The 26,287-nt window shown below is 37.3% G+C and overlaps 1 protein-coding gene across 32 annotated transcripts in view; it reads right to left on the bottom strand.

Moving 5' to 3' along the window:
- The window catches only part of VPS13B (vacuolar protein sorting 13 homolog B), an 869,944-nt gene that overhangs the window by 451,488 nt on the left and 392,169 nt on the right, over window positions 1-26,287 (bottom strand). For 31 of the 32 annotated variants that reach the window (XM_031013639.3, XM_055348088.2, XM_031013638.3 and 28 more), the window contains exon 22: window positions 5,579-5,706. In XM_031013639.3, coding sequence (XP_030869499.3) covers window positions 5,579-5,706 — 128 coding nt within the window. Of the gene's footprint in view, window positions 1-5,578; window positions 5,723-26,287 lie in introns of all 32 variants that reach the window. The other variant, XR_008667630.2, reaches the window with a different exon arrangement.

The raw sequence follows: 26,287 nt of genomic DNA, 5'->3' as shown, positions 1-26,287 counted from the left end.
AGCAAATACCAACTTTGGCTCCAACATCAGCTTTGCAGAAATTCTGGTTCCAAACATAATTACCTGCTCAAACTTCCACTAAAAGAATAATTATTCGAAACCTTTAAGTTATGATGCCCTGTTTTATCTGATGACAACTTGCAGGGTTTTCTGTTTTATATTTTGGCTCATAAAACATCTTAAAAAATGGACAATGTTTTTAAAAATAAAAGCTCACGCCTGTAATCCCAGCACTTTGGGAGGCCGAGGCGGGTGGATCACGAGGTCAGGAGATGGAGACCACCCTGGCTAACACGGTGAAACCCCGTCTCTACTAAAAATACAAAAAAATTAGCTGGCATGGTGGCGGGCACCTGTAGTCCCAGCTACTCGGGAGGCTGAGGCAGGAGAATGGCATGAACCTGGGAGGCGGAGCTTGCAGTGAGCCGAGATCACACCACTGCACTCCAGCCTGGGCGACAAAGTAAGATTCTGTCTCAAATAAAATAAAATAAAATAAAATAAATAAAACTCAGATTTTCACAGTCTAAATTGTAATCATTTAATGAGAATCTAATTTTATCTTTTAAAGTGTTGATGATACATTAACATCTGGAAATGTTTAAATATATAGTATGTTTAACACAGGGCCGGGACTAGGGTGAGGCAAGCCAAGTACCTAGGTCATATATAAGATAACCTATATAAAGATGTATTATTTGGTACTGCAATGATTATGTTAACTGATACTCAATAAGCTTACTCAAATTGAGGAACCACAAAATAAACCATATAGTTTATTCCAAATAGTAAGGAAGGTAAATTTTATGTTATATGTATTTTACCATAATTAGAGATTAAAAAAGGAAAAATGAGGAAAATCACTATCATAACTTACAATTAATTCAAAGTGATATATAAGATTAAGTTTGTTAGTGATGAAGCTAAAAGGTACTGCAACATTATAAAATAAGCAAAAGAATCATACAATAATGTTAGAGTTGGAAGTAACCTTAAATATTATTTAATGTATCCATTTTATACTACAAATAAGCAAGTAAAGCACATAGTTAACATCTAGAATTTGACATTGCTGACCAGTAGCTCCTCAAAACTCTAAGCATTTTTTGCTTTCATGAACTCTCTGGTTTCTCCTCCTCCATTTCTGATCACTAACATAATTTTCTTCAAGGACATTCTCTCTTCTACTAACAACTTTTAAAATGGTATTCCCTTGGCCCTTTGCTCTTTCAACTGTACATACTTTCTTGAATGACCCATTCTCCTGGTTTGAAAACCATCTGCAGATAACTCCTAAAATTATATCTCTTCTCTTAACCTGTTTTTTAAACTCCAGATATAAATATCTAATACATACCTGGATGTCTCACATACATTTCAAATACATGTGTAAATTCAAAATCCCTATTTGCCCCTAACCTGGAAAAGCTACTTCATTTAATAGCATCACTACCACCCAAACACCAAAACAAGAATCTAGAAGATCTCTTTGACTCTGTTCCTTGATTCCCCAAATCAATTAATTACTAAGTCCTGCTGATTTTATCTTAAGTCTCTGAGGAATCACTGTCTACTTGGCTTATTGCCTAGTGGTTTGAAACCTTTGTGTTATATATTTCAATAATTTTTTGGTTATTTCAGGCAGTGAAATAAATCTGGTTCCTGTTATTTAATCCTGGCCAGAGAAGGACATTCTCCAGTATATCCTACGTTGTGGAATATTGATGTACCTACTTGTTTATAGATAGTGTAAAGATTTCTGATATTACTTGGAATCTTAAATTGGCATATTTTCCCAGAGTTGTCAAATAATCATGTAATCCAATACTATCTTTCATGTTCCCTATTACAGAACTACTCAAAATGATATCAATAAAAGGATAATTATACCACATTATTCAATCATTAATAAAATAGATAAGAGGGAATGAGGTTATTTTTAATATAACTACTTCTATTATCATGAAATAACATTTAGATCTATAGTAAACTTTAAACAACTAAATATTATTGGTAGCTATCATATTCTAAACCACACAATGGTGTCTACTAGATCTTCTACAAAGCAATAAATACTTACCTACGATAATATCTAAATTCATCACAAACCAGGAAGTACATGCCCTAGGCATCCTTTCAATAAGTAACATTCCTCCTGACATTCCCATTTCTCTTCTTTCATCGTTAAGTTCTCTAAGGGGCTCCCTACAGTATACTCCATACCATGGCACTTAGCCTTTTCCCAGCTAGACCATGACAACTATTATGTCTTTTTTTTTTTCTCAGCATATAGCCCAACATATAACAAAAATTAAGTGCTGGATGTTACCACTGTACAAAGGGTACCTCTAAGGGAGAAGGACAGGTAAGTCAATGCAAGGAGTTGTTAGGATATTCATTACAAGGACTCATGATAGCTGAGACTGGTGAAATATAGCTGATGTCCCTAAAACAGTCATAACTCTGCAAGCTAAGAGTTAATTACACAAGAACGACAAGCCATACTTTCTTCCCCCCATTCTTTTCTTAATTTTCTTATAAGAGGCATGCTCAGAAAAGAAACGCGTAAAGGAATGCTAAAATCAAGATTATTGGCTCTTATATTAACTAGTATTTTTATGCACTGGAGATATTTTTGGACGAATTTCTAAAAAGTTTTTATGGCAGGTATATATTTCTTATAGTGATTAATCAGACTACACTATAGCTATGCATAATGTGTCTGTATCTGTCTATATTAATTTTCTATGCTATATAAGAAATCACCACAAATGTAACAGCCTAAAACAACAGACATTTGTTGCAGTTTCTGTGGGTCAATAATCTGGGTATGGCTTAGTTAAATACTTGAATTATGGCCTCAAAAAGCCGCAATAAAAGTGTTGACCATCTGTGTTTTCATCCACAGGCTCACCTGGGAAATAATACACTTCCAAACTCACTCTAGTTGCTCACAGAGACAATTTCCTCACATCTGTAGGACTAAGGGATGGCTGGAGTGTAGGACAGACTAGGGACTTCATAAATATTTTCTGAATAAATTACTGAAATTTCATTTAACTGCTGAATTTTGATCTTAATCAAAACTCCTTTACTTTGTTAAGTGTCATATTTTTTTTAATGTTAGATTTAACTAGGGCCGAGTACAGTGGCTCACACCTGTAATCCCAGCATTTTGGGAGGACAAGACAGGCAGATCGCCTGAGGTCAGAAATTCTAGACCAGCCTGGCCAACATGGTGAAACCCCATCTCTACTAAAAATATAAAATAATTAGCTGGGCGTGGTGGTGGGCGCCTGTAATTCCAGCTACTGGGGAGGCTGAGGCAGAAGAATTGCTTGAATCTGGGAGGCGAAGGTGCAATGAGTTGAGATCGCATCACTGCACTCCAGCCTGGGCGACAGAGTAAGATTCTGTCCAAAAAACAAAAAACAAACAAACAAAAAGTTAACTGGAAAATGAAGAGGAAAGAAGCTAACAGCCAAAAGACTAAAACATACTAAAGCTTTCTCCTTGAATACTATTTTTTTCAATATTCAGTTGTTTTACAACTATTTATACTTTCTGATATACTTCATTACTTTCTGAAAAACCAAGATTCTGTTATAATTTCCTTTCAGCCTAAATAACTTCTATCAGAATATCTTGCAGTAAATTTCTATTAGAGAAAAGTTCTGTCTTTATGTATTTATTGGCCAACATTTTTGATGAATACTTTGCTGACTAGAGAATTCTATGTTAATTCTATGTTATGTGCTGATTTTCCTCAGCACATAAAAGTGTTATTCTATTGTCTTCTGGCCTCCATTGTTTCTAATAAGATGTAAGGAGTCATTCTTAATGTTTTTAATCTGTATATAACAGGCCTTTACTGTCTACCCACTTCTAAAATTTTCTCAAAAGGACAGTAACCAAAATGGGTGTGCTGGTAAGCCCTGGACACCTGGAGCTTAATTCTACTGAGGACACACTGACAGACAAGGAATGCCACAGAATCATTTCCCATGGTGGGCGAAGATAATCCCAGGGGTGTTATCTCCATCACTTCTTGTCTGCCTGCTGAAGGGCAGTGCAGCCTTCAGCTGCTTTAGAAAAAAGCTACAGCTACAGGAGAGAAAGATGGAATAGAGAAAGAAAACACAAGTGTTATTGAGTACCCAAATGTTTCCTGATTCTTCTAGGGTTAGCTTAATTGACATGTATGTTCATGAAGCAGGATCATCACCATTATAGTCAAATTATTTTAAGTACAATCACTTAATGAATGTCTCTCCTTGCCAAACTATGATCTTCATGAGGACAGGACTGTATTAGTTTTCTTCAGTATGTTCTCTGAATACAGTATGGTAACTTTTGCAAAATGAATCAATAAATGAATAAATTTTGTCAGTTGCTTTTATATACTTTATCACTCTATATTTTCCACCCTCTTCATGAAGAAGATATTATAATCTCCAACTTGTGGATACAGAAACAAGAAAAAACTCTCCAATATTACATTGCTAAGAAATACATATCTAGGTCTGCCTTACTTATAATTTCAGCTTCTTCCAGTATAGTCTTCAGGTAAACAAGAATATTGATAAATAAAGATCTTCCCACTTTAAATAAAGTAAAATAAAATAAAACGTTCTCCATAAGTTTTCAGTAGTTTGACTACTAGGTACTTAGCTATGTTCTCCTTTTTATATATTCTTCTTGGAGTTTTCTGAGATTGTTGAGTTTCAAAAAGTGAGTTGCTTGTCACTTTTTTGGATTTTAGCACCCTGCTGTTATGGTAATGTCAATTTAAGACCTCAGATCTCTATGGGCTTAATATAGCTGTAATTTTGCAGATCACAAAACCTTGTTCTCATAGTAAGGTGGGAACAAGGTTCTATTGCAACTTTTATATCTTAAGTCAAGGTGAAAAGCTTTGACTTAAGCCTTTGATATTACTATCTGGTACATACAAAATTCTATAAGGATGTCTCTGGTATCACAGAGAAAAAATCCTATGCAAAAACTAAAATTTATAACTGTTAGCTTATCAAATAAGCATCTAATTGTATATTTTAGTCAGGTTAAACATGATCTTGAAAGAAAGTAATTCAATAAGATAAAATTGTGCATTTTAAAGTAAAAATCAATGAGAGGAAAATAACAATGAGGAAATAGCTATTATAATTTTCATATTTAACTTATAATTATGAAGAAAAAATAATTAGATAACGCTTTCATGTTAATTTAATTCCAACTCAGACTTTATCTCAGTTCTGAGATAAGAATGGATCTATATGAACACTAAGCATTTAAAATTGTGAAAATAATGCTTAAACAAAAAGTAGAACGAACTAAAATTTTTTAAGTCAAGAAACATGTCAAAATGTGTACCTTTTTATAACTATATGGAAGCTCATATGAGTTTCATAAAATTATGTTTAGGATAAGCGAAGTACACCAATTATTTTCAACTAAATTAAGAAAATGAGATGGTATACATAATTGCTACATGTGAGAAAAGTCTTACCAATATTAACAATGCTGGGAATTAAAAAGGATTATAGAAATTATATCCATAATATTTCTTTAATGTTACCTGTAGTGTGAGATGCTTCACTGCATTCCAAACAATTCCAATAAATTCCTTCATTCTTTCTTCAGGACTTCTACAGCTTTCAGATATATTCAACATGGCTTTAACAGGAACTGACAATGGGCGGGATTCTGAGTACGAGAATAGCTAATTATTTAATAGAAACATAACTTACAACTTCACAAAACATACCAAACGTATTTTCAAGATTGTTTCTTTTGTTGCTTAAAATTATAATTTTTATATGAGATTATGAATTGTCATTTTACATCATTTTCTCTTATAGAACTGATTTTTGCAAGTATTCAAAAATAAGCAGGCCTAATTTGTTAGAAGTCAGGAGAGCATTCACTCTTGTCAGGGATTAGTGACTAGAAGGTAGACTTGTGAAGTGATAGTAATGTTCTATTTATTAATTACATGCAAGTATTCACTTTGTAAGAATTCATTAAGCAGTAACTTAACAACTTGTCCAATTTTCAGTATAAAGGCAATACATCAATAAAATCTTTTCTTGGAAAAAAAAGAGAAATTCAACTAAAAAGCACTTGATTCATCCAAAACTGATAGAAAATTAGCCTTCCCATATGTAAATGTTCCCGATAACAAAAACTTACCAATAAAATCTCTCAATTTTAAAAAGTGATTTTGGCCAGGCACGTTGGCTCACGCCTGTAATCCTAACACTTTGGGAGGCCGAGTCAGGCAGATCACTTGAGGTCAGGAGTTCAAGACAAGCCTGGCTAACATGGTGAAACCCCGTCTCTACTAACACTACAAAAATTAGCCAGACATGGTGGCAGGCACCTGTAATCCAAGCTACTCGGGAGCCTGAGGCAGGAGAATCACTTGAACCCGGGAGGCAGAGGTTGCTGCAATGAGCTGAGATTGTGCCACTCCACTACAGCCTGGGCAACAGAGCGAGACACTGTCTCAAAAAAAAAAAAAAAAAAAAAAAGTTGGGGGGGGGTGGATTTTGATGATAACCAAAAGAGGTATGTGATTACATAAAAGGAAGATTTCTTAATAAAATGAAATGTAATATTCCACTCCCTATATTATTTAAAATTTTGTTCTTCCAAGTAAAGAAATTAGAGGATTTCAACCATGTTTTCATAATGAAAGATTTCAGGAATTATTTTAAACAATTGAGTAATTTATAGTAATGTATTATAACTAAACAGTTTCATTTAAAACTGGATACATTTATATAATACAGCTTATGTTAATTCAAATACATAATTTATATGTAGTATTTTAGGTACTTCTAAAGTAGCATAAAATAAATCAGATCTAAATAAATTAAGTTTGAAGAACCTAGGATGCTCTCCAAAATAAGTAGTACCATATCACTACAATGAGAATGTGGTGATATATGACTGGGTGCCATATCCACTCATACTTCCCCTCTCCCCCCAACTTGGTTAATATATGAGCATTGATACCATATTTAAAATACCTTAAGGGCATGAAGAATGGACTTTTTCTTTCTCATAGTTATAATGTCATATATTATGACATTGTCAATATCAGAAATTGTAAATAATGTTTATTAAAGCAAACCAGTTTGGAAGAGATCCATGCAGATCTCAGTGGGCAGAGCATTATAGTAGTCAGATGAAACAAAAACAACGAATGTCTGAAGTTAAAGGTATGCATGGGATTTTCAAGCAAAGTATGGAGGCAAAGATGGCTTGAGCAGAGTGAGCAAGGGTGAGAAAAGTAGGAGATGAGGTTAGAGCTATATATAGGGACCAGGTCATATGGGGCTCATGTAGGTCACAGTAAGGAGATGGTTTTTACTTGAGGGAACTGGGACAGAATAACAGATTCTGAATATAGTCATGACATTGTTGAATATGTGTTTTGAAAGAACTTCTATGGCTACTGTGCAAAAAATTTACTACATGTATCCAGTGTTGAAAAAGAAAGACAGGTTGTAAGAGACAGCAGAAGCAACGAGGTGGCAAGAAGTGGTAAAATGCTGTATCCATTTCAAAGATATAACCAATAAGACTTACTGATGGATTAGATGTATAGTACAAGAGAAAGCAAAGATGATTCCAAGGTATTAGGACTGAGAGACTGGAAGAATGGAGCTGTAGGAAAAGCACATTTGAGAAGAAAGGAAACTTAGTTTGGGATGTCTTAAACTGAGATTTCCATTAGACATCCAAGTAAAGATATAAGATGGCAAATAGATAAATGACTATAAAAAATAGACAAGATAAGAATAGATAATTTACAGAAAAAAAGTTATTTGGCTAGTAACTTATTTTTAAAATGCTCAACATTGCTAACAAAGAAATAAAAATTAAGATACCAGATATCCTTTTCATCAGATATCCAACAATCAGACATACTTTTTCTTTTTTTTTTTTTGGTTATTATACTTTAAGTTTTAGGGTACATGTGCACAACGTGCAGGTTTGTTACATATGTATATATGTGCCATGTTGGTGTGCTGCACCCATTAACTCTTCATTTAACATTAGGTATATCTCCAAATGCTATCCCTCCCCACTCCCACCCCACAACAGGCCCCGGTATGTGATGTTCCCCTTCCTGTGTCCATGTGTTCTCATTGTTCAATTCCCACCTATGAGTGAGAATATGCGGTGTTTGGTTTTTTGTCCTTGCGTTAGTTTGCTGAGAATGATGGTTTCCAGCTTCATCCATGTCCCTACAAAGGACATGAACTCATCCTTTTTTATGGCTGCATAGGATTCCATGGTGTATATGTGCCACATTTTCTTAATCCAGTCTATCATTGTTGGACATCTGGGTTGGTTCCAAGTCTTTGCTATTGTGAATAGTGCCGCAATAAACATACGTGTGCATGTGTCTTTATAGCAGCATGATTTATAATACTTTGGGCATATACCAAGTAATGGATGGCTGGGTCAAATGGTATTTCTAGTTCTTGATCCCTGAGGAATCGCCACACTGACTTCCACAATGGTTGAAATAGTTTACAGTCCCACCAACAGTGTAAAAGTGTTCTTATTTCTCCACATCCTCTCCAGCAGCTGTTGTTTCCTGACTTTTTAATGATCACCATTCTAACTGGTGTGAGATGGTATCTCATTGTGGTTTTGATTTGCATTTCTCTGATGGCCAGTGATGATGAGCATGTTTTCATGTGTCTTTTGGCTGCATAAATGTCTTCTTTTGAGAAGTGTCTGTTCATATCCTTCACCCACTTTTTGATGGGGTTGTTTTTTTCTTGTAAATTTGTTTGAGTTCTTTGTAGATTCTGGATATTAGCCCTTTGTCAGATGAGTAGATTGCAAAAATTTTCTTCCATTCTATAGGTTGCCTGTTCACTCTGATGGTAGTTTCTTTGGCTGTGCAGAAGCTCTTTAGTTTAATTAGATCCCATTTGTCAGTTTTGGCTTCTGTTGCCATTGCTTTTGGTGTTTTAGACATGAAGACCTTGCCCATGCCTATGTCCTGAATGGTATTGCCTAGGATTTCTTCTAGGGTTTTTATAGTTTTAGGTCTAACATGTAAGTCTTTAATCCATCTTGAATTAATTTTTGTATAAGGTGTAAGGAAGGGATCCAGTTTCAGCTTTCTACATATGGCTAGCCAGTATTCCCAGCACCATTTATTAAATGAGGAACCATTTCCCCATTTCTTGTTTTTGTCAGGTTTCTCAAAGATCAGATGGTTGTAGATACACTGCATTATTTCTGAGGGCTCTGTTCTGTTCCATTGATCTATATCTCTGTTTTGGTACCAGTACCATGCTGTTTTGCTTACTGTAGCCTTGTAGTATAGTTTGAAGTCAGGTAGCCTGATACCTCCAGCTTTGTTCTTTTGGCTTAGGATTGACTTGGCAATGCGGGCTCTTTTTTGGTTCCATATGAACTTTAAAGTAGTTTTTTCCAATTCTGTGAAGAAAGTCATTGGTAGCTTGATGGGGATGGCATTGAATCTATAAATTACCGTGGGCAGTATGGCCATTTTCACAATTTTGATTCTTCCTACCCATGAGCATGGAATGTTCTTCCATTTGTTTGCATCCTCTTTTATTTCATTGAGCAGTGGTTTGTAGTTCTCCTTGAAGAGGTCCTTCCCATCCCTTGTAAGTTGGATTCCCAGGTATTTTATTCTCTTTGAAGTAATTGTGAATGGGAGTTCATTCATGATTTGACTCTCTGTTTGTCTGTTATTGGTGTATAAGAATGCTTGTGATTTTTGCACATTTATTTTGTATCCCGAGACTTTGCTGAAGTTGCCTATCAGCTTAAGGAAATTTTGGGCTGAGATGATGGGGTTTTCTAGATATCCAATCATGTCATCTGCAAACAGGGACAATTTGACTTCCTCTTTTCCTAATTGAATACCCTTTATTTCCTTCTCCTGCCTGATTGCCCAACACTGTGTTGAATAGGAGTGGTGAGAGAGGGCATCCCTGTCTTGTGCCAGTTTTCAAAGGGAATGCTTCCAGTTTTTGCCCATTCAGTATGATATTGGCTGTGGGTTTGTCATAAATAGCTCTTATTATTTTGAGATACATCCCATGAATACCTAATTTATTGAGAGTTTTTAGCATGCAGGGCTGTTGAATTTTGTCAAAGGCCTTTTCTGCATCTATTGAGATAATCATGTGGTTTTTGTCGTTGGTTCTGTTTATATGCTGGATTATGTTTATTGACTTGCATATGTTGAACCAGCCTTGCATCCCAGGGATGTAGCCCACTTGATCATGGTGGATAAGCTTTTTGATGTGCTGCTGGATTTGGTTTGTCAGTATTTTATGGAGGATTTTTGCATCGATGTTCATCAGGGATATTGGTCTAAAATTCTTTTTTTTTGTTGGGTCTCTGCCAGGCTTTGGTATCAGGATGATGCTGGACTCACAAAATGAGTTAGGGACGATTCCCTCTTTTTCTATTGATTGGAATAGTTTCAGAAGGAATGGTACCAGCTCATCCTTGTACCTCTGGTAGAATTCGGCTGTGAATCCATCTGGTCCTGGACTTTTTTTGGTTGGTAAGCTATTAATTATTGCCTCAATTTCAGAGCCAGTTATTGGTCTATTCAGAGATTCAACTTCTTCCTGGTTTAGACTTGGGAGGGTGTATGTGTTGAGGAATATATCCATTTCTTCCAGATTTTCTAGTTTATTTGCATAGAGGTGTTTATGGTATTCTCCGATGGTAGTGTGTATTTCTGTGGGATCGGTGGTGATATCCCCTTTGTCATTTTTTATTGCATCTATTTGATTCTTCTCTCTTTTCTTCTTCATTAGTCTTGCTTTGGTCTATCAATTTTGTTGATCTTTTCAAAAAACCAGCTCCTGGATTCATTGATTTTTTGAAGGGGTTTGAAGGGAAATGTCTCTATTTCCTTCAATTCTGCTCTGATCTTAGTTATTTCTTGCCTTCTACTAGCTTTTGAATGTGTTTGCTCTTGCTTCTCTAGTTCTTTTAATTGTGATGTTAGGGTGTCAATTTTAGATCTTTCCTGCTTTCTCTTGTGAGCATTTAGTGCTATCAATTTCCCTGTACACACTGCTTTGAATGTGTCCCAGAGATTCTGGTATGTTGTGTCTTTGTTCTCATTGATTTCAAAGAACATCTTTATTTCTGCCTTCATTTCGTTATGTACCCAGTAGTCATTCAGGAGCAGGTTGTTCAGTTTCCATGTAGTTGAGTGGTTTTGAGTGAGTTTCTTAATCCTGGGTTCTAGTTTGACTGGTTGGCAAATTGGATAGAGTCAAGACCCATCAGTGTGCTGTATTCAGGAAACCCATCTCATGTGCAGAGACATATATATGCTCAAAATAAAGGGATGGAGGAAGATCTACCAAGCAAATGGAAAACAAAAAAAAAAGCAGGGGTTGTAATCCTAGTCTCTGATAAAACAGACTTTAAACCAACAAAGATCAAAAGAGACAAAGAAGGCCATTACATAATGGTAAAGGGATCAATTCAACAACAAGAGCTAACTATCCTAAATATATATGCACCTAATACAGGAGCACACAGATTCATAAAGCAAGTCCTTAGAGACCTACAAAGAGACTTAGACTCCCACACAATAATAATGGGAGACTTTAACACCCCACCGTCAACATTAGACAGATCAATGAGACAGAAAGTTAACAAAGCTATCCAGGAATTGAACTCAGCTGTGCACCAAGTGGACCTAATAAACATCTATGGAACTCTCCACCCCAAATCAACAGTATATACATTCTTTTCAGCACCACACCACACCTATTTCAAAACTGACCACACAGTTGGAAGTAAAGCACTCCTCAGCAAATGTAAAAGGACAGAAATTATAACAAACTGTCTCTCAGACCACAGTGCAATCAAATCAGACATACTTTTCATCTGTTATACTGGAGACATGTTAAAGAGTTAAGTTGTATACCTATGAAATTTGTCATTGTTGAAGCCTCTTGTGAGAATGTTTTATATATGGGGAAAATAGGTATGCTCTATAGAATGGAACTGCAACAGAGGGCAATTTATATCTGCTACAAATTTAAACATGCCGGCCACGGTGGGTGGCTCACATCTATAATCCCAGCACTTTGGGAGGCTGAAGTGGGTGGATCACTGTAGGTCAGGAGTTCGAGACCAGCCTGGCTAACATGGTAAAACCACCTCTCCACTAAAAATAAAAAATAAAAAAAAAATTAGCTAGATGTGGTAACACACACCTGCAATCCCAGCTACTCAGGTAGCTGAGGCAGAAGAATTGCTTAAGCCCAGGAGGTCAAGGCTGCAGTGAGCCAAGTTTGCCCCACTGCATTCCAGCCTGGGCAACAGAGTGAGACTGTTTCAAAAAAAAAAAAAAATTCACACATACTTTTTCTATAAAATAATCCCATTTCTAAGAATATGCTATGGAAATAGTAAAAGTTGTGAGGGTGCATGCAAACAATTTATAAAAGATATTCAGCATCAGTGGTAATTTCTGTAACAGCAAAAAAGAAAGAAAGGAAAGCAGAGTGTGGGGAAAAGCAAGAGAGATCAGATTGTCACTGTGTCTGTGTAGAAAGAAATAGACATGGGAGACTCCATTTCGTTATGTACTAAGAAAAATTACAGTGACAATTGATCCTCACTATTTGTGGATTCCATATTGGCAAACTCACCTACTCACTAAAATTTATTTGTAACCCCAAAATCAATACTAGTAGCACTTACTTTGGCAATCATCTAGGGACAAATGCAGAACGACAAAAATCTTAAGTCACCACCCAACGTGCATGTTACCAACAGAAGCCGAACAAGGAGACATTCTTCCTTCTTGTTTCAACTCTCATATTGAAAACAAGTGTGCTTTTTATGGTTTATTTCGTGGCTTTTTTTGCATTTTTGTGCTTTTTGTTAGTAGCTTTATGTTTATGATGGCCCCCAAGCCTGGTGTGGAAGAACCCAATCTATTCATCATCTGATTCTGTTACCCTCCTCTGCTCCCAACACACACACACTTAAAACTCTTTCATAGCCCCTTTGTCTTTAGGATAGAGCCAGGCAACCTCGACGAGACCCTCAAAGTCCATCTTGACTGCTGATGTTCCTCCAGCTCCACCTTGTGCCTCTCTCCCCATGTTTTTCTCATTCCTGTTGTAATGGAGTTCTGTCCATTTCAACCCACCAGCTTTCCTGGCAATTCAGGGTACCCCACCTGATTTCCCCTATGCTTGAAATACCCTTCCCCCTACACACTCTGCCCTGTTTATTCTGACTTCTACCCGCCTTCCAGTTCTTGGCTGGAAGGTCAGTTCCTGGGGGAAGCTGTCTGCTCCCCAGGTGACATGCATTCCTCTCACTATGTGGCCCCCAGTGCCTGCCTGATAGTCAGGGTAATTCCTGCTTAGTGGGCACCTTTCTTCCGCCTTGAGATTCTGTGACCTTACCCCCAACCCACACATGCTCTCTGAAACATGTGCTGTGTCAAACTCAGGGTTAAATGGATTAAGGGCGGTGCAAGATGTGCTTTGTTAAACAGATGCTTGAAGGCAGCACGCTCCTTAAGAGTCATCACCACTCCCTAATCTCAAGTACCCAGGGACACAAAAACTGCGGAAGGCCGCAGGGACCTCTGCCTAGGAAAGCCAGGTATTGTCCAAGGTTTCTCCCGATGTGATAGTCTGAAATATGGCCTCGTGGGAAGGGAAAGACCTGACCGTCCCCCAGCCCGACACCCGTAAAGTGTCTGTGCTGAGGAGGATTAGTATAAGAGGAAGGCATGCCTCTTGCAGTTGAGACAAGAGGAAGGCATCTGTCTCCTGCCCGTCCGTGGGCAATGGAATGTCTCGGTATAAAACCCGATTGTATGCTCCATCTACTGAGATAGGGAAAACCGCCTTAGGGCTGGAGGTGGGACCTGCGGGCAGCAATACTGCTTTGTAAAGCATTGAGATGTTTATGTGGATGCATATCTAAAAGCACAGCACTTAATCCTTTACCTTGTCTATGATGCAAAGACCTTTGTTCACGTGTTTGTCTGCTGACCCTCTCCCCACTATTGTCTTGTGACCCTGACACATCCCCCTCTCGGAGAAACACCCACGAATGATCAATAAATACTAAGGGAACTCAGAGGCTGGCAGGATCCTCCATATGCTGAACGCTGGTCCCCCGGGTCCCCTTATTTCTTTCTCTATACTTTGTCTCTGTATCTTTTTCTTTCCTAAGTCTCTCGTTCCACCTTACGAGAAACACCCAAAGGTGTGGAGGGGCAACCCACCCCTTCAGAGAGAAGACGAGAGGAAAGAAAATGCTAAACAATTTATCTGTCCATCAAAAAAGAAACAGCTAATTTGGAAATATTTGCAATAAAGAGTATAATTAAACCATTTAAAGATGAGGTACAATTACAGGTATGACTAAAGGCATATTTTTGGTATCTTACGAAGTGAAAAAACTCAAACATATGCGTGGTATCATCCAAACATGTGTTTAAACAGTGTACTAAATTTGAATACGTATTTGTCTTCCCCCACATAGAAAAAGTTATAGAAGTGTAAAAAAGTAAGCCTGTGAGAGAGTACCTCTGAGGAGGGAAAAATGGAAATGATGATGGGTAAGGGAGTGGTAAGTATTTAACTCTTTACTATATATGTTTCAGAATTGTTTTATAAAAATGAATTACTTATTGTATTTTTTAAAACATGTATATTAATTTACTTTGTACTTATTTGTACTTCTTGCTTTTCTTCTGTACATTAGTAATTATTAGAAGAAAATGGTTACCTAATACTTCTATATAGCTCTAGGAATCTAAATAATTAGCTTAAAATACAGACCAAATTTTAAAATTACTTGAAACCTTGAACAGCAAAGGTTTGCACAAAAGCCTCATGGTCAAAATTTAAAAACCTACCGATGAAAAATATTAGTACTATATGAGTACTATTATTACCATTTGAAAATAAATCTATCTAATAAATGCTAATATTTCCAAGCAGTATGGGCACTATTAAACCACCGTCAAGCAATATTTCCAGTCGCCACTAACCAAAACAGCTACACGTTTTTTGTAAATACTATGTTCTCTGATATAATGATCTAATGAAAAAATTTAGAGACTTTGAAATCTACATGTGGCTTAAAAGTGTTGTTCAAATAGCTATGAAAAACATAACCAGTAAAAGTACACTATTTTGGATATACCAGTTTTCAATTCATTATATTTCTAAATGATAATAGTCAAGTTTGTAAAAAAGAAAAGACAACATTTTCTGCAGCTAGGTGTATTTTAAAGGCAAGACAGGTCTACTATATAAAACTCTGTCAAGCTTCACGCCCATCTATCTTATTTAATCAAAACCTCTATAGCACCTACTACATGCCAGGCACTGCTACAAGTGCTTTACAAATTTATTAACCTGTTTGTCCAGGCATGGTGGCTTACACCTGTAATCCCAGCACCTTGGGAGGCTGAGGCAGGCAAATTGCTTGAAGCCAGGGGTTCAAGATCATCCTGGACAACATGGCAAAACCTTGTCTCTACCAAAAAATATTACAAAACTTAGCTGGGCATGGTGGTGCATGCCTGTAGTCCCAGTTGCTCGGGAGGCTGAGACAGGAGGATCTCTTGAGCCTGGGAGGTGGAGGTTGCAGTAAGCTGAGTTAATGGCACTGCACTCCAGCCTGGGTGATGAAGTCTCAAAAAATAATAATAATAATACCCTGTTTAGCCCTTGTAACAACCTGACAGGAAATATACTATTTTCAGACTCTTATTATCACCATTTTTAGATAGGGAAACTGATGACAAAGAGGTTAAGTAACTTATCCCAAGTCACCCAGCTAGTAAGTGGCAAAACAAGGATGTAAATCTAAGCAGACTGGTTCCAGGGTCCATCCTTGTAACCACTATGTTATGCTGCCTTTTCTATTATTCAATCCCCATACAATGACTTCTAGTTTTATCAAATGTACAACAAATGTATAATATTTCTACTATGGATCATGGATAATAAATAGTTCAGAAAACATCAGATTTACTCATTCCCACTAGAGCTACATAAAGCCTAAATTTAACATCGCAATCTGATTTCAAACATATCTATTACACTTTTAGTTTTCTACAATAAATAAATAATTTTCAGACCCAAATTTCAGTGGTTAAAATAACATATCAACAATTATATCTTGGGGATGAACCATTCAACTTGGTACAATATGATTCCTTCATTTCTGTCCCATGGAAAAAGTACTACACTTGGAGTCAGCTTGTGTTTTAGTTGTGCCACAAGACACATGATTAAGGAAAATGAATTTAATCTAAGTGTCAGGTTTCCGACTTCCACCTTAAAGCTAAAAATATGTGTAGTATCAGGAATACTACTCAATTTAAATGTTGTAACGTATACGAAAACAGTTTATGAAAATACTATAAATATAAGGAATAAAGATATAAAACTTAACTAATCATTGATTATGTAAAGAACCTGAAGACAACTATATCTGAAACACAACTGTACTCCTTTTCTATCAAAATCAACTCATTGTTTTAGTTCTACCTTAAATGTCATTTCCTCTGAGAAACGGTAACTGATTTCCCAAAAAGATTTCGTCCTTCCTCTAGAGCCTGGCAGAATTCTGACTTAATTCTGTATAACATAACATTCTTCATGGTATAACTTTAAATATTTGAATGTGTGTCTCTCCAAAGGAGGAGCTGAGCATAGTGATATGGTGTAGCAAGAAAGAGTAGTGGCTAATGGCTAGACATTGAAGACACATTCTCTTTATGTCCTCTCTCACTCTTATTCTTCCAATGAGAAATAATCTTTATATACATATTTATTAACATTCCACCAATTAGATAGAATTGGATGAAAAATCATAAAGGTAGAAATTCCAAGCCACAGCATTAAATTACTGTTTTGCATCTATATTTCAATCAATGATTTATACGAAAACATCTCTTTACCTTCTTCAAGTCGAACTGGAACCTGATAAAATTACTCAAAATCAGTACATCAAAATCTCTGTTCTTATTTTGGGAGACTGAATAATGATGTCAATGATTAAATGGTAACTCTAAATATCTAGTACATGTATAAGCCAATGGCACCAAATACTGACACTTGATATCAAATGGCTTATATTCTGAAGTTTAAGATTCTCACAATAACCACGTTACTTCATCATATCAAAAAGTCAAGATACATTTGTTCAGCTGTAATAATTCAGTTTTCATAGTAAGCGCTTCTTAGAATTAAGCCCTTTCTGTTCTAGGTTTTCATCATCTGCTAAGTAAAAGCCTTTATAAAGAAAGAAGTGCTTTCACTAAAGTAGGTTAGGTTTAGTACTTAAATCAATAAAGAAGGATGACTTCTAATAGGATACTTACTTTAAAATTTTCCCTTTAAACATAAAACTTGTAACCATCAACTTATGTTTATGGACTTTATTCAGTACAGTGCTGATACCAACAGAGTGTTTGTTTTGCTGAAAGGAGAATTCATGTTTCTTTTATCTATTTATTTCATGTAGCAGTAGTATAATGCCTTGCATAGTAAATACCCAAACAATCAATTGATATCTTTTAAAATAGAGAATAAATCATATGTGTACCTTCTTAAAACCTTTTCTATCAGCATATTATTTGATATTCTGTATCACCTTTGTGTAAGGTACCTATTTATAATTTATGGTTTCATTTTTATTTGAAATTTTAATAGTCATCAAGAAGAAAATCATTGTCAATTTTTATTTTTCCTTTCTGTTCATGGGAAATCAAACTGATAGCCAAGCCAGTATTATACTTGGGGGCAACTGCCTTAACCACAGTTCAATTACCTAAAAGATAAAAATGTAAAAATTAAAAACCTCTAGAAAATAAGCCTTGGAAACTCAGATCATAGATCATAATGGAGAGGCAGCATTTTTTAAGGAGTCAAAGGCAGACAGAGAAGATGACTATGAAAAATAACCCATAAGGGAAATTGTGTTAGTCTGCTTTCATACTGCTATAAAGAACTAACTGAGACTGGGTAATTTATAAAGACAAGAGGTTTAATTGACTCACAGTTCCACAGGATTAACAAGAAGCATGACTAGGAGGCCTCAGGAAAACAGTCATGGTGGAAGGTGAAGGGGAAGCAAGGACCTTCTTCACATGGTGGCAGGAAAGAGATGGGGAGTGAGGAAGTGCCACACACTTTTAAACCATCAGATTTCTTGAGAACTCTACCAGGAGACAGCACTAGGGGGATGTTGTTAAACCTTTAGAAACCACCCCCATGATCTAATCACTGCCCACCAGTCCCCACCTTCAACACGTGGGGATTACAATTCCACATGAGATTTGGGTGAAGACACATAGCCAGACCATATCAGAAGTCAAGGTTCCCTGAGATAATGAGAAAAAAGTGGCAAGGCCTTTGCAAGAGAAATGGTTCAGTAGGACCTGAAGGAAGATGACAGAGTTATTTATTTACAAGTCTGCAGAAAGCTTAAGACTAACTGGTGAACACCAAGCCATCTAGAAGGGCGCAAGTTCTAGATTTGTAGGCAATAATTTGAAGGAAGAAGGATAAATTCCTCAGAAGAGAAACCAGGCCTTGACAAAAGAGTGATACACACTATCACATTTCGTCATCTTATTCAGAAAATTTCATGAAAAACTAAGATAAAGTGTTATTAGCCAGGTGTGGTGGCACATACCCGCAATCCCAGCTACTCTGTAGGCTGAGGCAGGAGAACCACTTGAACCTGGGAGGTGGAGATTGCAGTGAGCTGAGATGGGACCAATGCACTCCAGCCTAGGTTACAGAGCAAGAATCCATGTCAAAAAAATGAAAGAAAAGAAAAGAAAAGAGAAAGAAAGAAAGAAAGAAAGAGAAAGAAAGAAAGAAAGAAAACTATGATAAAGTGTTAACTGTTCATGGGCTTCAAGGTTATCTATTGCTATATGGTATAGTTTTTAAAATACTTTTATTAGATAAATAATATGGGCTAATAGGAGAAAAATCAGAAAATGTAGCTCACCAAAAAATAAGAAAGAAGAAAAGAAGAAAGGAGGGAGGGATGGAAAATTAAACTATCCCCTAATTTCAACATGTCAAAAAACATCATTCAAAAACTACTTATGGAGTACCTATTATCTTCTTAAGGCTTAGATTAAGAACTGGAAATTCTGTGGTGAGCAAAACAAACACAATCCCAGTCCTCATGGAGCTTATGCTTATTTGAAGAAGCTTTGAGATTTAAAATAAAAACAAAAAATCAAAAAACTCTTTGTGACAGAATTTCAGATACCAGTGAGATTAATATATTTAAATAAAAGTTTCCTGAAAGCATGGACTGGGAGGACTCAGAAAACCTAGGTTTCTTTTTTTATTCTACCAATTCAAGATATGTGATCTTAAAATCACGTCAACTGTTTAGGTTTGTTTCTCATCCGTAATTTGCAGGATATAAACAATACAGTCTACCTAGATCTCAGTGGAAAGTCATGGGGCAAGGCAGGAATTCTGAAATCTGTCAAGAAAAAAAAACAAGAAACAAAGTAAGGTAAGGGGAGTAAAGAGGAGAAAAGAAGTAGAGAGATAATGAGAAAGCGAGTGAGAAAGAGTGAGCACACTGATTAACACTGTCTTGTTATAAATAGCAAAGTAAAGATATGAATGTCTCTAGAATTCAATGTTCAAGTTATATATAGATTATCCAATTAATCCACTGAGACCATTAAAATTCCTTTCTCCTGGCCTAAATTCCAAAACAAATCACACAGACAACAACAAAAAATTTGAACAGGGGAGTAAATGAGCTAAAGCACTTCCAGATAGCATATCATGAGATGTTTAAGAAGCAGTAAGAATTTTTAGGTTGAGAGAGGTAGTTTTTTGCTTATATCTGCAACAGGCTGTCACTGTTTTCCAATATTTTATACTCAGAACTAAGATTCATTAAGAAGAACAAATTATTCAAAGTGTGACTATAAAGCAATAAAGCTGATTTTTATGTAGAATTATGAAATTGGTGTCAATATTTTATGTTCGCCTTTCAATAGCACCCTTCCCACTCTTTGGCTTTTATCATTATTTATAAGAAGTCGGGGAGAAACTAAATATAATCCAGGGAGCTTATAAAAATATAAATTAAAATACTTTGGTTAATCAGATTGCTACTAGAATTTGAATGTTCACATCTATGCTTTTTTGGAAAGAAAAAGGAGAAAAAAATGGCCAGAAAGGAAGGAAAAGTAGAAAGTAATTTTGTTCATTCTAAACTACAAATCTTATTAAATGTCCATTTACCACATACTAGGGCTCTGCAGTAAGCGCTTAAAAATATGACACAATCCCTGCCCTAGAAGAGCTTACAAGATGAAGATAAGATATAAACTTAATTAAATACTATGATTATCATTTGGTTTGACAAATACTGCACTATAAAATTCTAGTAACACAGGTGGCTGGCAAGATGGCCGAATAGGAACAGCACAGGTCTGCCGCTCCCAGCGAGATCAGTGCAGAAGGTGGGTGACTTCTGCATTTCTAACTGAGATTCCCAGCTCATCTCACTGGGACTGGTTAGGCAGTGGATGCAGCCCAGGGAGGGTGAGCCAAAGCAAGGTGGGGCATCGCCTCACTCAGGAAGCACAAAGGGTCAGGGAATGCCCTCCCCTAACCGACGGAAGCCATGAGGGACTGTGCCATGAGGAACGGTGTACTCCGACCCAGATACTATGCTTTTCCCAGGGTCTTCACAACCCACAGACCAGGTGATTCCCTCAGGGGCCTACGCCAACAGGGCTCTGGGTCTCAAGCACAAAACTGGGTGGCCATTTGGGCAGATACTGAGCTAGCTGCAGGAGTTTTTTTTTCATATGCCAGTGGTGTCTGGAATGCCAGCGAGACAGACCATTTGCTCCCCTGGAAAGGGGACTGAAGTCAGGGAGGCAAGTGGTCTCACTCAGCGGATCCCACCCCCACGGAGCCCAGAAAGCTAAGATCCACTGGCTTGAAATTCTTACTGCCAGGACAGCAGTCTGAAGTCAAGCTGGAACTCTGGAGCTTGGTGGGGGGGCGGGGGCATCCACCCTTACTGAGGCTTGAATAGGTGATTTTCCCCACACAGTGTAAACAAAGCCATTGGGAAGTCTGAACTGGGAAGAGCCCACTGCAGCACCACAAAGCCACTGTGGCCAGACTACCTCTCTAGATTCCTCCTCTCTGCGCAGAGCATCTCTGAAAGAAAGGCAGCAGCCCCAGTCAGGGGCTTATAGATAAAACTCCCATCTCCCTAGGACAGAGCACCTGCAGGAAGGTGCGGCTGTGGGCGCAGCATCAGCAGGCTTAAATGTTCCTGCCTGCCAGCTCTGAAGACAGCAGTGTATCTCCCAGAACAGTGTGTGAGCTCTGCTAAGGGACAGACTGCCTCCTCACGTGGGTCCCCGACCCCCGTGCTTCCTGACTGGGAGACACCTCCTAGCAAGGGTCGACAGACACCACATACAGGAGAGCTCCAGCTGGCATCTGGTGGGTGCCCCTCTGGGATGAAGCTTCCAGAGGAAGGAACAGGCAGCAATCTTTGCTGTTCTGCAGCCTCTGCTGGTGATACCCAGGCAAACAGGTTCTGGAGTGGACCTCCAGCAAACTCCAGCAGACCTGCAGCAGAGGAGCCTGACTGTTATAAGGAAAACTATCAAACAGAAAGGAATAGCATCAACATCAACAAAAAGGACAATGACACAGAAACCCCATCTAAAGGTCACCAACATCAAAGACCAAAGGTAGATAGATCCATGAAGACTATGGAAAAACCAGCCTAAAAAGGCTGTAAAGTACAAAATCCAGAATGCCTCTTATCCAAAGGATCACAACTCCTTGCAGCAAGGAAACAAAACTGGATGGAGAATGAGTTTGACAAATTGATAGAGGCAGGCTTCGGAAGGTGGGTAATAACAAACTCCTCCGAGCTAAAGGAGCATGTTCTAACCAAATGCAAGGAAGCTAAGAACCGGGAAAAAGGGTTAGAGGAATTGCTAACTAGAATATCCAGTTTAGAGAAGAAGATAAACGACCTGATGGAGATGAAAAACACAACACGAGAACTTTGAGAAGCATACACAAGTGTCAATAGCCAAATCAATCAAGCAGAAGAAAGGATATCAGAGATTGAAGATCAACTTAATGAAATAAAGTGTGAAGACAAGATTAGAGAAAAAAGAATGAAAAGGAATGAATAAAGCCTCCAAGAAATATGGGACTATGTGAAAAGACCAAACATACATTTGATTGGTGTACCTGAAAGTGACTTGGAAAATGGAACCAAGTTGGAAAATAGTCTTCAGGATATTATCCAGGAGAACTTCTTCAACCTAGCAAAACAAGCCAACATTCAAATGCAGGAAATACAGAGAACATCACAAAGATACTCCTTGAGAAGAGCAACCCCAAGACACATAATGATCGTTGAAATGAAGGAAAAAATGTTAAGGGAAGCCAAAGAGAAAGTTCGGGTTACCCACAAAGGGAAACGCATCAGACTAACATCGGATCTCCTGGCAGAAACCGTACAAGCCAGAAGAGAATGGGGGCCAATATTCGACATTCTCAAAGAAAAGGATTTTCAACCCAAAATTTCATATCCAGCCAAACTAAACTTCATAAGCGAAGGAGAAATAAAATCCTTTACAGAAAGGAAATGCTGAGAAATTTTGCCACCACCAGGCCTGACTTAGAAGAGCTTCTGAACGAAGCATAAAACATAAAAAGGAAAAACCAGTACCAGCCACTGCAAAAACATACCAAATTGTAAAGACCATTGACACTATGAAGAAACTGCATCAACTAACGGGCAAAATAACCAGCTAGCATCATGATGACAGGATCAAATTCACACATAACAATATTAACCTTAAATGTAAATGGGCTAAATGCCACAATTAAAAGATATAGACTGGCAAATGGGATACAGAGTCAAGACCCATCAGTGTGCTGTATTCAAGAGACCCATCTCATGTCCAAAGACATACATAAGCTCAAAATAAAGGGATGGAGGAAGATCTACCAAGCAAATGGAAAGCAAAAAAAAAAGCAGGGGTTGCAATCCTAGTCTCTGATAAAACAGACTTTAAACCAACAAAGATCAAAAAGACAAAGAAGGGCATTACATAATGATAAAGGGATCAAGCTAACTAGCCTAAATATATATGCACCCAATACAGGAGCACCCAGATTCATACAAAGTTCTTAGAGACATACAAAGAGACTTAGACTCCCACACAATAACAGTGGGACACTTTAACACCCCATTGTCAATGTTAGACAGATCAATGAGACAGAAAATTAACAACGATATTCAGGACTTGAACTCAGCTCTGGACCAAGCAGACCTAATAGACATCGACAGAACTCTCCATTCCAAATCAACAGAATATACATTCTTCTCAGCACCACATCACACTTATTCTAAAATTGACCACATAATTGGGTGTAAAACACTCCTCAGCAAATGCAAAAGAATGGAAATCATAACAGTCTCTCAGACCACAGTGCAATAAAATTAGAACTCAAGATTTAAAAAGTCACTCACAACCGCACAGCTATATGGAAACTGAACAACCTGCTCCTGAATGACTACTGGGTAAATAATAAAATTAAGGCAGAAATAAATAAGTTCTTTGAAACCAATGAGAACTAAGACACAATGTACCAGAATCTCGGGGACACAGCTAAAGCAGTGTTTAGAGGGAAATTTATAGCACTAAATGCCCACAGGAGAAAGCAGAAAAGATCGAAAATCAACATCCTAACATCACAATTAAAAGAACTACAGAAACAACAGCAAACAAATCCAAAAGCCAGCAAAAGACAAGAAATAACTAAGAGAGAAGAATCAAATAGACACAATAAAAAATGATAAAGGGGAGATCACCACTGATCCCACAGAAATACAAACTACCATCAGAGAATACTATAAACACCTCTATGCAAATAAACTAGAAAATCTAGAAGAAATGGACAAATTCATGGACATATACACCCTCCCAAGAGTAAACCAGGAAGAAGTTGAATCCCTGAATAGACCAATAACAAGTTCTGAAATTGAGGCAGTAATTAATAGCCTACCAACAAAAAAAAACCCAGGACCATATGGATTCACAGCTGAATTCTACCAGAGGTACAAAGAGGAGCTGGTACTATTCCTTCTGAAACTATTCCAAACAATATAAAAAGAGGGACTCCTTCCTAACTCATTTTATGAGGCCAGCATCTTCCTGATATCAAAACCTACAGAGAAACAACAAAAAAAGAAAATTTCAGGCCAATATCCCTGATGAACATCAACACAAAAATCCTCAATAAAATACTGGCAAACCAAATCCAGCAGCACATCAAAAAGCTTATACACCATGGTCAAGTTGGCTTCACCCCTGGAATGCAAGGCTGGTTCAACATACGCAAATCAATAACACACAAACAGAACCAATGACTAAACCACATGATTATCTCAATAGGTGCAGCAAAGGACTTCAATAAAATTCAACACCCCTTCATGCTAAAAACTCTCAATAAACTAGGTATTGATGGAATGTATCTCAAAATAATAAGAGCTATTTATGACAAACCCACAGTCAATATCATACTGGAAGGGCAAAAGCTGGAAGCATTCCCTTTGAAAACCAGCAAAAGACAAGGATGCCCTCTCTTACCACTCCTATTCCACATAGTATTGGAAGTTCTGGCCAGGGCAATCAGGCATGAGAAAGAAATAAAGGGTATTCATATAGGAAGACAGGAAGTCAAATTGTCTCTGTTTGCAGATGACATGATTGTATATTTAGAAAACCCCACCATCTTAGCCAAAAACCTCCTTAAGCTGATAACCAACTTCAACAAAGTCTCAGGATACAAAATCAATGTGCAAAAATCACAAGCATTCCTATACACCAATAACAGACAAACAGAGAGCCAAATCATGTGGGAATTCCCATTAACAATTGATACTAAGAGAATAAAATACCTAGGAATACAACTTACAAGGGATGTGAAGGACCTCTTCAAGGAGAACTACAAACCACTGCTCAACGAAATAAGAGAGGACACATACAAATGGAAAAACATTCCATACTCATAGATAGGAAGAATCAATATCGCAAAAATGGTCAACTGCCCAAAGTAATTTATACATTCAGTGCTATCCCCATCAAGCTACCATTGACTTTCTTCAAAGAATTATAAAAAAACTACTTTAAATTTCACATGGAACTGCAAAAGAGCCCGCATAGCCAAGACAATCCTAAGCAAAAAGAACAAAGCTGGAGGCATCACACTACTTGAATTCAAACTATCCTACAAGGCTACAGTAACCAAACAGCATGGTGCTGGTACCAAAACTGATATATAGACCAATGGAACAGAGCAGTGGCCTCAGAAATAACACCACACATCTACAACCATCTGATCTTTGACAAACCTGAAAAAAAAGCAATGGAGAAAGAATTCCCCATTTAATAAACAGTGTTGGGAAAACTGGCTAGCCATATGCAGAAAACTGAAACTGGGCCCTTCCTTACACCTTATACAAAAATTAACTCAAGATGGATTAAAACCTTAAATGTAAGACGAAAACCATAAAAACCCTAGAAGAAAACGGAGGCAGTACCATTCAGGACATAGGCATGGGCAAAGACTTCATAACTAAAACACCAAAAGCAATGGCAACAAAAACCAAAATTGACAAATGGGATCTAAATAAACTAAAGAGCTTCTGCACAGCAAAAGAAACTATCATCAGAGTGAACAGGCTATATGCAGAATGGGAGAAACTTTTTGCAATCTATCCATATGACAAAGGGCTAATATCCAGAATTTACAAAGAACTTAAACAAATTTACAAGAAAAAAACAAACAACCCCATCAAAAAGTGGGCGAAGGATATGAACAGACACTTCTCAAAAGAAGGCATTTATGTGGCCTACAATCATATCAATAAAAGCTCATCATCACTGGTCATTAGAGAAATGCAAATCAAAACCACAATGAGATACCATCTCATGCCGGTTAGAATGGCGATTATTAAAAAGTCAGGAAACAACAGATGCTGGAGAGGATGCAGAGAATAGGAACACTTTACACCATTGGTGGGAGTGCAAATTAGTTCAACCATTGTGGAAGACAGTATGGCAATTCCTCAAGGATCTAGAACCAGAAATACCATTTGATCCAGCAATCCCACTACCAGGTATATACCCAAAGGATTATAAATCATT

This window comes from Gorilla gorilla, chromosome 7 (genome assembly GCF_029281585.2).
Source record: "Gorilla gorilla gorilla isolate KB3781 chromosome 7, NHGRI_mGorGor1-v2.1_pri, whole genome shotgun sequence".
NCBI lineage: Eukaryota > Metazoa > Chordata > Mammalia > Primates > Hominidae > Gorilla > Gorilla gorilla.
The sequence above is the reverse complement of the archived record's forward strand: the minus strand, read 5'-3'. Positions and strand labels throughout refer to the sequence as shown.